The sequence below is a fragment of the Anarrhichthys ocellatus genome, unplaced genomic scaffold (genome assembly GCF_004355925.1).
Source record: "Anarrhichthys ocellatus isolate YVR2014 unplaced genomic scaffold, GSC_Weel_1.0 scaffold52, whole genome shotgun sequence".
NCBI lineage: Eukaryota > Metazoa > Chordata > Actinopteri > Perciformes > Anarhichadidae > Anarrhichthys > Anarrhichthys ocellatus.
This window is the reverse complement of record NW_022280082.1, coordinates 1,451,646-1,463,524: the sequence shown is the minus strand read 5'-3', so window position 1 is coordinate 1,463,524 and position 11,879 is coordinate 1,451,646. Positions and strand designations below refer to the sequence as shown.

The 11,879-nt window shown below is 40.1% G+C and overlaps 1 protein-coding gene across 1 annotated transcript in view; it reads left to right on the top strand.

The window, feature by feature from the left end:
* The first annotated feature begins 9,307 nt into the window (after window positions 1-9,307).
* LOC116396051 (visual system homeobox 2-like) overlaps window positions 9,308-11,879 on the top strand; it is a 4,613-nt gene continuing 2,041 nt past the window's right edge. The window contains exons 1-3 of the mRNA XM_031870431.1: window positions 9,308-9,737; window positions 10,222-10,312; window positions 10,941-11,064. Coding sequence (XP_031726291.1) covers window positions 9,308-9,737; window positions 10,222-10,312; window positions 10,941-11,064 — 645 coding nt within the window. The remainder of the gene's footprint in view (window positions 9,738-10,221; window positions 10,313-10,940; window positions 11,065-11,879) is intronic.

Sequence of the window (11,879 nt, the reverse complement as noted above, 5' to 3'; positions counted from 1 at the left end):
TTACGGGTATTGACGTGCAGCCCCAGCTGTTGCCTCGTGATGCAGAGCTCCAAACTGTGCAGCGTCTCGTCATCGGAGCGGTGGCGTCTCATGGGAGAGTGGAGATGAGTGCTGTAATTAGCGGGGGGAACGAGGCCAGCGGCAAGCCGAGGTGTCCCGCAGGCCCCCCCGGAGGCCTCAGGGGACTTGAAGACGCGTGGCTAACCTGTGGGGCTACCTGTAGCTTTTAATGCAGACTCAAGTGCTAATTTGTTGCATCTAAAGCGATGAAACAAACAGGTTTTCCCTCATAAATATTTGGGGACAGTATAGAGGTGAATATGGATTTGCTTTTGAATTCTACACTCGCGATCAGAGCAGGTGGCGAGAACATACTGTGTATGTGTATATGTATGTATGAATGACTGGGGCACCCTTTTTCTCAGTTTTATGTCAATTAAAATTAGATTTTGGTTTTGGAAAGGGCTGCAACTAAAGCAGTTTGCTCTATAAAATTGTCCAAAGCCCGATATGATGTCCTAGAATGTCTTGTTTTGTCCACATCTCAAATGTATTCAGTTTACTGTCACAGAGGACTAAAGAAACTAGAAAATATTCACACTTAACATGCTGGAATCAGAGAATTTTTACTTTCAAAACATTTATAAAAAAAAAAGGATTAATTTACTAGTTGACTATTGTAACTACTCGATAAATAGATTAATCGTTGCAGCTTTATTTTTGGAACGTCAGTTGGATGAAATAACTAATTTACAGTAAAGATCTTGGAAATTGTGTTTTCTTTAGTAATTTTATGGACTAAATGTATCGATTAAATAATTGATAGATTATTCAATATTAAAAATAATTTTTAGTTGAAGCTCTAAAATGTGTTGTTATGCCCTTTCGTCATAAAATAGTCACATGTTCTGGGGATATTTTATTTACAATTTGCCATTTTCATAACTAGCCGATAAAGCTCACCAAATGTCTTGTTGCTCTTACACTGTCGGCATACAATAATAAATTCTGTGTGTAGTTTGAAGCACCACTCTGTCTGTCTGTGTCTGCGTGCGCTGGTGTGTGCAGGTGTACGACGGCTGCTTCTGCTCCATCTGCGTCTGCCGCTGATGAATAAAGCCATGAAATAGATCCAGCTGGAGATGTGCGGAGGAGACTGAGGCCTCCTGGGAAATCATCCACACCTCCACCAGCACCGTGTCCACTTCTCCAGCACCCCAGAGAGCTATCAATAAGTGGGTAATTGAATTTTAAGCACAAACACTGCCGTCAAATGAGCGTCGAAGTGTGTGTGCAATGGGGGGGGGGATGTTTAGCTGTGTGAACATGGTGAGGCTGTCATCCGGCCCACTGGGGGTTTGCACAGGAAGGATGAATGTTTAATCCATTAAATAACAATTACAGCCTGTAATGGTCCAGAGTGGCTGCTGGAGGGAGGCAACATGGCTGCACTGCTCAAGGGCCTGAAAATGAGTTTGCTTCTTCATGACATAAAGCGTCCGTACATCACTCTGTTTGAGTGAACCAGCATGCACATACAGACCTCGAAAGAATTTATGTTTTACTGTGAAAAAACGTCAACACCGTGGATCATTTTTTTGGCTGATCCCAGTATTTTTAGGCTCAATATATTTGAATTTGACTACTTTTAGGCCATCTAAATAAATGAAGGATTCAGTATTTCTTCACAATTGAGGGCTTTGAAACTGCTTTTAAATATGCTACTATACAACAATGTGCACAATGACAGATGAGACACAAGTCAGACAGTTAGCCTCAGACAACATATAAGAGACGTACTGCAACAGTAAGGCTGACACACAAACTGATACTCCAAGAGCATGTTGGCGAAGAAGCGTACCGTACCACTACATTTAATAACAATGCCAGTGTTTAACTTAATAAATAAAGGACCAATCATAAGTGATGCCCCTAAAAACAAAATCCATAAATTAGGAGCACTTAAAAACTGTCAAAAATACAACCACTCGACACACTTTTTTTGTAAATTACTAAAAATAGTTAACAGGCGGTGGACCTTTACTAATGTTTGGTTTGAACTCCTGGTTCTCTCTTCCAAAACATTTTTCAAACCTTGCAATGAATTTAGGAGTTAAATCAACCAAGCAGCTTCTCGACCTTTTATGCAGGTTAAACATTTAATTGGGATTTAATTGCCTAATCATCTCCTGGGCAGTTTCCTGGAAATTGAATCAAAGAAATGTCTTGCCCTATTAAAAATATATAATTTAACTCAATAAATGAAACTAAAACAATTAGAAAGTTCACGACTCTTTCTTTTCTGTGATTTGTTTGGACTTCAACTTCGTGGCCTCAGCATTTATTAAATCCTACTGACGACTCTGCAGCCATTACAAGATAAACGTTAATGTATCTTTATTCCTAATGTTTAACTAATTGATTTATTACCACACTAACTGTATGAGCTGCATAGGTGACCTGAACAAAGATCGAGCCCCAACGAGGTGCAGATTGTTTAAACAGAAGCCCACTTGACCTTTTGCAATATTCATCATCTTGTGTAAAATAACTCGTCCCCTTTGAATCAAAAAAATGAGATTTTAGTTTGTGGTCATAAGCTCTTTCTCAGACGTGAAGCAACCTTGCAAAATGACTAAGTAAAAATGTAGAAGCTAAATTCAGTGAACTGTAACAAAGTGTTGGTGACAACTTCACTTAAAATCAAAGGTGGTGCCAATACTTTATTCAGTCAACTGTAAAAAAAAAAAAAAAAATCTCACTCTTAAGAATAAAAAGCAGGCCCTTGTCTTGAGTCAGAAGTGAACAGATGTTTGTAGAGATTACATTTCCACTCTGACTGTCAATGAAGTATGTGGACTGCATGACAACATCTTTTTCTGGAGTCTGAGGCTATTAATCCCAGGGAAATCCTAAGAAATAGAAAAATGCAATCAAAACTCTGGTCAGTGTCAAGAAATGTCTCGTTCATCCGGATCAGAAAGTTGGCTGACAGAAGGAAGGTCACAGCTAAAGACCTAAAGTTCTGTATTATTCCAATATTCTACAAAATGACACGTTTGGAATTGGGGAAAAAGAAAATACACACCTGGAAATCAAACAGAAAAGAGTTCACATGCTCTTAAAATGCATCACAAAATACAGTGACCGTTTAAATCATCCAGCGTGGCATGAATGACATGTCGGTAAAGAAGAAGCTGGTGTTCAGTCCACAGAGCAGCAATCTCAATCAGATGGGAAACTAGGAGCTATTTGGGGGATTATAAGATTAGAAACAATTAAAGAACTAAATAGAGAGTTGAGTGCTTGTTTTTAGTTCTGTGCGTCTTTGTAAATGTTACAAATAGGAAATGATGCAAGACTAAAGCTATCATGGTGCTCAAGATGCATAAAATAACAGCATATGATTCAGTAAAATAAATTAGCATTGCCTGATCACGGTAGCATGAAGTGTGTAACTTTACCCTCCCGTACACACACACACTCACACACACAGCTCCCTGAACACAGTGTGTCAGTGTGATCGTTAAGTTGCACTCGTGATCCAAAGCGAGTTTGCTAGCTGTGGTTTTCTCATGCTGATCACACAATGGCCTGTGTATGGGAGCTGCCTGGTGGCATTGCTTAATTAGGCGAAGAGTTGATTAATTTGCACTAATTGACAGCTAATTAAAGGAGTGAGGGCACATCAGAGTGACGTTCCTCTGAGCGAAAAGACCTTGACTGCAGGGGATGTTGGAGAGAGGGAGTTGTGAAATATTGAGTCTTGGGTACCACCTGCCATTTGAAGTGGCCTCGAACATATGGAGTGTGTGTGTGTGTGGTGGGGGGGGTTAAACAAGCTCAGTGTTGAAATGCAGCCTGTTGAGTCCCGCTGCTTGTGGTTCAAAGTGTTCTTAAGCTGCTAGAAAAAAAAGAAAGTGAATTTGATGATAATAATATCAAGTTCAGTTCTGGCTACGAAGAGTAAACAAACTATACGAAATAAATTAGCTCATTGTTTTGGTGTTACAGGCCCCAGTTTTACTGTTTTGGTTCACTCTCACTGCTCTCATCGTTTTCAACAGTTTTTTTTGGCATTCATTAAACCAAAAAATGTTATGAAGTCATTTCTGATGCACCTCTTGGCTGTCCGTACAGAAACCGAGCTGCTCCTGCGTCTCTGTTTTCGACATGTTGGCAGCTCTCCAGGTTTTGGGACGCTGTCACAGGACATTAACACAAGTTGTCCGAAGTTTGAGGGTGAAGGTCATTAGTGAGTCAAATCAAATCTCTCCCGTCCTGCAGGAACGAGGGAAACGCTCTCTGCAGGAGACCAAGAATAGTCTGTCTTTATGTCTGCTGGTGCTGCTCATGTGAATATATATAAAAAAAAAAGACAATTAGGGGCTTATTAGGGTCTCGGGGAGACGTAGCTCATGGGGCGTCCGCTCGCCAGCTCGGCCCCAGCTCTGAGCCGCTGCCATACCTCAAAACAGTCAGGGGCATTGTCTCACCTAATTATGCTGAAACCAGAGGCCCCTTTTTTGTGTTGCTACTGCCATGCCTGTCCGATTCCCTTCTCCCGTCTAACTGCTAGTCCCTGTCCACTGTGGAAGTGTGCTAATTAGACAAGAAATGGGCCCAAGTAATTATGTCAATTCTCGTTATCAGTAACTACAATGAGGAATATTATTTTGTCAGGAAGGTTTTTGGGTTTGGGAGTCTCTCTCCCACGTTTCCCCAAAGTATTTTCCTCATTACGCCAATAACACATCTGCACATGGAACGGGGGAATGCGGCACACTCGGCAAGTCGGAGACCCCGACAAAACTTCAGAGCATAAATAGATGCACTCATACAGAAATGGAGACTATAGAACGGCAATAGCATGAAGTTATTGCCCTAATTAATGGTTTGTGCCCACAGAGCGAACTGTTGAATCACCAGTGGCACATTGTTCGGGTTGTGAGAGTCTTTTGTTTCTTCACCTTAATAGGATGTTTTGATCAACGGCTGTTTGGTGACCCAGCTCTTCTTCTTTAATGCCAAGCTCTGGGAAACAGCAATTAGCTAGATTAGAAGAGCCATTCGTGGCGCCTCAAACAAGCACAAAGATGGATCAGACAGAAAGAGATGCAGAAACTCTCAGACTGTTGTTGCCTCAAATATGTTTTTATGCTGCACTGAAAGAATTTTAATTAGCGATATGTTCTACAGTAATCTATACATTTGAAAGTAAATGCAGATAAAGACTCTATTGGAGTAAAGTCAGAGGTCCTGTTTGTCTCGTCATGGTGTCAACTTTAACTTTTTTCTTTTATTGTTCCTTTGCAGCTTTGCAGACGGTGATCTGAACAGCAGTGCAGCTGCTTGCTATGTTCACCTCATTGATAGAAGTTCAGTCTTGTCACATTTGAAGCAAATCCTGTTTGTTTTGCATTATGGTTAAAAGTGAATGTAGTCAAAATGAAGATGCAGAGATTGCCACCATGTCTGTTGACGTCAGTGACGGAAGTCTTTAGTCAGCATTTTCATGCCGTCTGCACCTCTGACATCTCGTTGTGGTTCACAGTATTAGTTTTTATAAAACTTGATTCCACTATTTTGTTGTGTGAAAATTTCCGCTGACCAGAATACAGCAATCTTTCGCTGCAGATTTTATCATCGTCTCTAGGTTTTAGTTTATATGGTTTATCCTACAAGGAGTGCTTCAAAGAATACCAAATGAGTGGATTCACTCAATCATAATACACATAATGAATAAAGTGAACAATGAAACGATTGCTTACAGACTGCCATGCCTTTGGGTCGGGGAAAAATCTAAATAGCATAGGATCGCAATATTATGCGTGGCAATTTTGTATCAATACACGGACAACAGGTATCGATCTTTTATTATATAAACTGTTAATATTGCAAATTGAAATGAATGAATTAGTCGGCTTAACTGACGAACCCATTTTGCTGCAATAAAAATGAATAGAATGAGATGAAACAAGTGAAAACTTAAACTTATTGGATAAAACAGATGTTGACAAACTGCATGTGTTTGCAATTGAAAAAAAAAACATAATAAATGTATAAATTTAATATATTTTGTCGCAATACCTGGCGCATCACAAAATGTTTGAAATTACAATAAGGTCATATAGTGCATATGTCACTATATCGTGATAATATCGTATCGTGGGGCCTCTGGTCTGTCTCATAAGTGGACCTTAGCGTCATTTACTTAAACCCAGATTACAAGTCGCTGTTTAAATTGCTGGTGCATGTGGTGTTTGTGTTGGTCAAAGACATTATTGCAGCCAGTACAGTCAGACTGAATCCATTTTAAATGGTTTCATAAAGAAAAACCTAACTTATGCAGCTCAGAATTCAAAGAAATTTATTAATGTGCAAACTAACAGTTAAATTAGACAGAGGTTAAATGTGTTTTCTAGTTCTAAAATTTAAAAAAGGATGAAAAGGCCCTTCAGTGACTCCTATTAAATGTGCATAACATGTAATCCCTTATGGGAAAAATGTCTACAGTAAGGTTGCCTCTCAAATGATATTCATGTTTTCCTGAATCTGATAATCATTATTCGTGCTTCCTCTCTCTTTGTGTTAACTGCTGATTTTGGATTTTTTTCTGAACACGTTTCAGAGACGTTTGTAAAGTAACAAGATGGAGATGAACCTTGAGTGAAGGAGGTTTTAAGAAGCTGCAGTTGTGTGCAGAAGCAGTGCGATGTGATGCTCAGGATGCAACATCGTGTTGCTGCATCCTGATGAGTGGAAGGATGTGATTCATGCATGTCATCCTTCTGTGTGTGTGCGCGCGCGTGTGCGTGTGGGTGATGTAGAAACCTCATTAGCATAGCTGTTGGTATGGCATTGATCTCTTCATTCACCTCTAATGAAATGTCTCTCGAATAGCTTCTCGTGAGATGCGGAAGGTAATTTCGGTTGCTTTGCCCCTCTCTCTTTCACTCTCTAGTTCTTTATAACATCTGGGGCATTTTATTTATATTTATTTATTTTTAACACATCAAATAAGCGACACTTTTCTTTTCTATTGTGAAGATTGTAATCTACAATTTTTAAACTGACTCCGACAAATACGAGCTCAAATATTTATTAAAGCAATGTCAACCCAAATATCCGAATAGATGATCGTCTTTTGACGTTTATAACACAGCATAAATAGTCTCTTTTCTTGCACGGAGGTGCAGCCTAGTGACACACAAAGCAACATGGAGCCTCATAATTGACTTGACCGGGTGAAGCCGCATCTCTTGATCACATCTCAGATTACAAACCGGCACTAAATCTGTTGTGGGTTTGGCCGCCACGACAGCCTGACGCACGGCTGCCAAACAGTCCCGCCGGAACCACCTATATTTATTTATTTATTCATCACCACATGTCCCATTGATGAGACTTGTATCTGCGCTTCCATCGCGCGCGTCCACTCATCTCCATAAACTCTCCTCGTCGTAATTATCCGTCCAGATGTCCAAAGTGTGCCGCACATTATCTCCGAACGATTGAAACTCCGCAATAATTGAATAACAGCTGATTAGAGAGGATTAGGTTTGTGGAAACAGGGAGAAAATGAGAGTATTTTCACTTCATTTCACATTTGAGTGGGTTTGAATTTGAGCTGAGGTTTAAATAGTGTGATGAATGAGTGTGAAGAGACGCTGCGGATGATTTCCCCTGACGTCCGAAATGTCTTACTTACTTTCACGATTTATGCGCTGAAACACTGCGTGACTTCTCAGTTTGGGTTACAACTTTTTTTGTTGTTTGATATCGGACCTCAAACATAAAAACACGGGGTGAATAAATCTGTTGGTGCTCCGGCGTTGTTTGTCTCATTTTTAATTGCCACCCTGGTGTGTCCTAAATACCCTGCACTGGGATATTGTACTCTTTATCATGTGGCCCGTCAGAGAAGGAAAAACGCTTAATAATCTATCAACAGATGCGCAGACTGCCACCAAAGACAAAACGTTTAGTGCGCAAACCTAATTAGAATATGCAAATTAAAGTGTGGGTTATATGGGACGTTGGGGAGAGAGCTCGAGCTGGTAACGGATCAATCAGTGTGCAGTTCTCCTAATAAGAAGCGGAATTGATGAATTAACTGGTAGAGAAATTGGCTAATGTGAGTTTGTGAGTGTTTCTTTTAATTTGACCTCTGAAACTCTTTTTTTTGTTGTTGTAGCTTTTGTAAATAGATTGGCATACTTATTGGAAAATATTTAAATACAGAAAGCAGGTTTATGAAGACCAATTGTACACTGAACTAATAACATTGCATCTTTTTTAAATTAGCCTTTACTGTGTGTCATAGATTCATGTTGTGAATGGAATTAAACACTTTTTTATGGCAGAAATTACTCATTTTATTATTTGTTTTATATAACATCGAAATAATATTCTACCTCCATTTATACTATAGGCTGATATAAAATATTAAGCTTTATGATTAAATGTGTTTTTATTTAGCAAAGCAGCAGATGTAGTCAAAATAAGTCTGAAATGACTTCTATTTTTTGCTTTTCAGTATTTGTCGTCCATAAAGCTGGTTCCTCGCTACTCTATTTCAGCAGTGACGCCACTGTTTGAATGAGGACAAACGTGCAGCAAATTAAGCTGATTCTCCTCGATTTGAGGGATTTATCTGGCTGATTTACTCCGGCTGTTCGACGAGCCAGTGACTATGATCAGCGACAGAAACATGAAGAGTTAGACTGAAGTAAGACCAGTTAGTTCTTCTTTCGTTGGTGATTTTTACGTAAGGAATTCTCATAAGACATGTAAACACTTTCACCCACTCTCTGTCCTGTTAGTCAGGGCCAAACAATCTCATTGAGCAAAAACAAAAAAGCCTAAAACTCTGAGTGTTTCCGATTTTAGTGCGCTGTCATGACATAAATACGAATTTATGGGATCAAACTTTAGATTGACCTTCTGCAGAAAACAAAATAATTCATCTCTGGAAATATGTTCTGCTGTCAGCAAACCACCTTTAATATGCGACAACCCAGCCACATCCTCAGCAGTGTCCTGGCAAAAAGGCAAATATGACATGTTATTTTGTCACATTTCATTGTCTGAAATTGTATTATTTACTTTAATGAAGCCTCATAGGGCTCGTGCAAACTTCAGCGTGGGGTTCCCTCCCTTCTTGTGATTGGCTGCCGCCTGTTGCCCGTTGGTTAAAAGGCGCAGCAGAGAGATAAAGGAGCATCACGGTGCTGATTGCATCAGGGACTCTGGCTTTTTTTTTTTTTCGGAGTGAGTGGAAAACAAATAGTGGAATCTCACCGCCATGACGGGGAAAGAGGGAGTTGTGCTCTCAGACACCCAGAATAAACAGAAGTCAGCCTCACAAAACAGCGTGAACCACGTGGGATCCCAGCAGCCGCCTCCAGTCTGGAAGATGGCCCCCACGGTGCACCGGCGCACCGGCTTTGGGATCCAGGAGCTGCTCGGTCTCAACAAGGAGCCGCCGGCGGTTATGCAGAGGCGGCCGCTGGAGGTTCTCCCGCACACTGCGCACGTCCTGGCCGCAAGGTCCCTCGGACACGGGGGTCTCGGGGTCGGTATGGGTTTGCTGGGACCAGAGGGAATACACTCGTTTTACAGCCAGCCTGCTTTTCTGGAGGTGCTTGCAGAGGCGCAAAATGTGCACCTGCAGCCGCTGCACAGAGCGGTGCACATGGACTCTCAGATGGATGCGCAGCACTCCGCCAGCTCCGGTGAGTGTTTAACATAAGGCCTGTTAACTCTAACATGATGCAGGGATTGATTCATAGCATAGGCTACTGCCTATGCGTGGTTATTGTGAACGAGAGGGAGGGAATAGCAGAAAGGTATTGCACAAAAAAGACTGCAAGCGCATGAGTGATTTCACACGGGGAAAAAAAAGAATTCGGTTCCATCTTTATAGTTTTATTTTATTTGAAAAATGGAAAACAAATCTAGAGGCCTTGCTAAAATATCTGTTTCAAAATAACTAGTCTAATAAATACTCTTTATTCTAATTTATATTAAGGGGGAAAGACGCGCTGAAGACTCAATATTCTGAAATAACAATGTTACGTCAATAAATCGGACTTTTTATTTTTTTAAAGATGAGGATTACTTTACCATATTTCGTGTAGCTATAACACAATGTTTGAATTATTGTTAGTTGATGTTGTCCCAGTATTTTGAATTGATCACTGCTTTGTTTCCTCACAGAATCTGATGACATGAGTCTTTCCTCCGGAGATCAGAAATTCTCTAAATCCTCAGTGAGTCAGAGCAAGAAACGGAAGAAACGACGACACAGGTGAAGCAAAAAAAACCGAGATAATCGAACGATGTATAATTTATTTTTTTAGGCGTACATTATATTCGGCTTTTAGTTAGTGAAATCACGTAAGGCTACTTTCGTTTGGTGTCATACCCCCGCCCCACTAGAAAGAGAAAAACCTCACACACTTGAATTGTATTTAATTATTAAACATGTGTGTGATGATTATATTTTATATGGTATTAGCCTTAAAGTCATCTGGAATTCCTCTGCTGTCTTTCTAAAAATACATTTTTGCTAGATTTATTCGTTAGAAATGGAAACGAATTAGTGTGATGGGGATAGAAAAATCAAACGGTGTATTTATGATTATTCTTTGGTAAACAACGATGAAAGAATGAAAGGCCTAATTGTCTTCCATCGTTTCTGTTTCTGGCTGCGTTGCTACTTCTAAAATTGTTCCATAAAATTTGAAATCTGTACTTTTCATTTGACACCATCTTGATTTTTATTTAAAATTGAGTGCAAGAAAAATACAATAAAAAAAAATAAAAATGTATTTCAGTTTTAGACTTATTTTAAATGGTACAAAATTGGACAAATGTCATAATATAAATTGTAGAGGGGTTCTTATTTATATGTTCTCTTTTTTTTTTGTCTGCAGAACCATTTTCACTTCCTATCAGCTGGAGGAACTGGAGAAAGCTTTTAATGAAGCTCACTACCCAGATGTGTATGCCCGAGAAATGCTCTCCATGAAGACTGAGCTACCAGAGGACAGAATACAGGTGTTAGTGTGTATTAATGTCTGTGCAGTGTGCAGATATGTATGCTCTGTTTTACATTTCAAATCCCAAAGATGCTTTAATCATCTTAAAGTGGGACAATGAGACAAAAAAAGAACTTTTTAAAATACGAAGTGTAAATTCAGTCAAATAATTTTATATTAAATATTTGACGTTTTTAATAATTTCTTCTTTAACATCATCTTAAAGTTAACATGCCACAAATTCAGGTTACAAAGCAATGAAGAATGCAAAAGGAAATATTCAGCCACCAGTCAGCTGCTCCATCATCCTCACAATGCCTTCTGCTTTCACATTAGCAGCCAATTCACCAGCTCAGTGTAATAATTAGTTAATTGAGGGGAACTTATCACCTCTTTCGCTGCGAGAGAGCGGGCCGCCACCCTGAGATGAAATGATAACTACATAGAAATTAATTGGCACAGGTCAGCGGCTGAGCAGAGGGCTTTGACTGGCTGCTATGAGCATTTTAATTTCCCGTGATATTTGAGCGCCTGTCTCCCATCGATCGGCCCTGGAAATTAACTTATTTTTCAATCAGCCTCTTCGCCCCCTGGGTCACCTCTCCTCGGGAAGCTACACACACCGGAGACACACTCACACCGCCATGCACACTCACACTGGTGCTGTCAGAAGGGATGATTGCTCATCTGAGGCTCATCTTTTTATGAGATGGAGGTTATCATCAGATCTACCTGAATAGCTTTCCAGGCTCGGCTTTGATCGTTTTTAATTCCAGGCCTGCGACACACACACACACACTTCTCATTCTGTCACACACACACACACACACACAC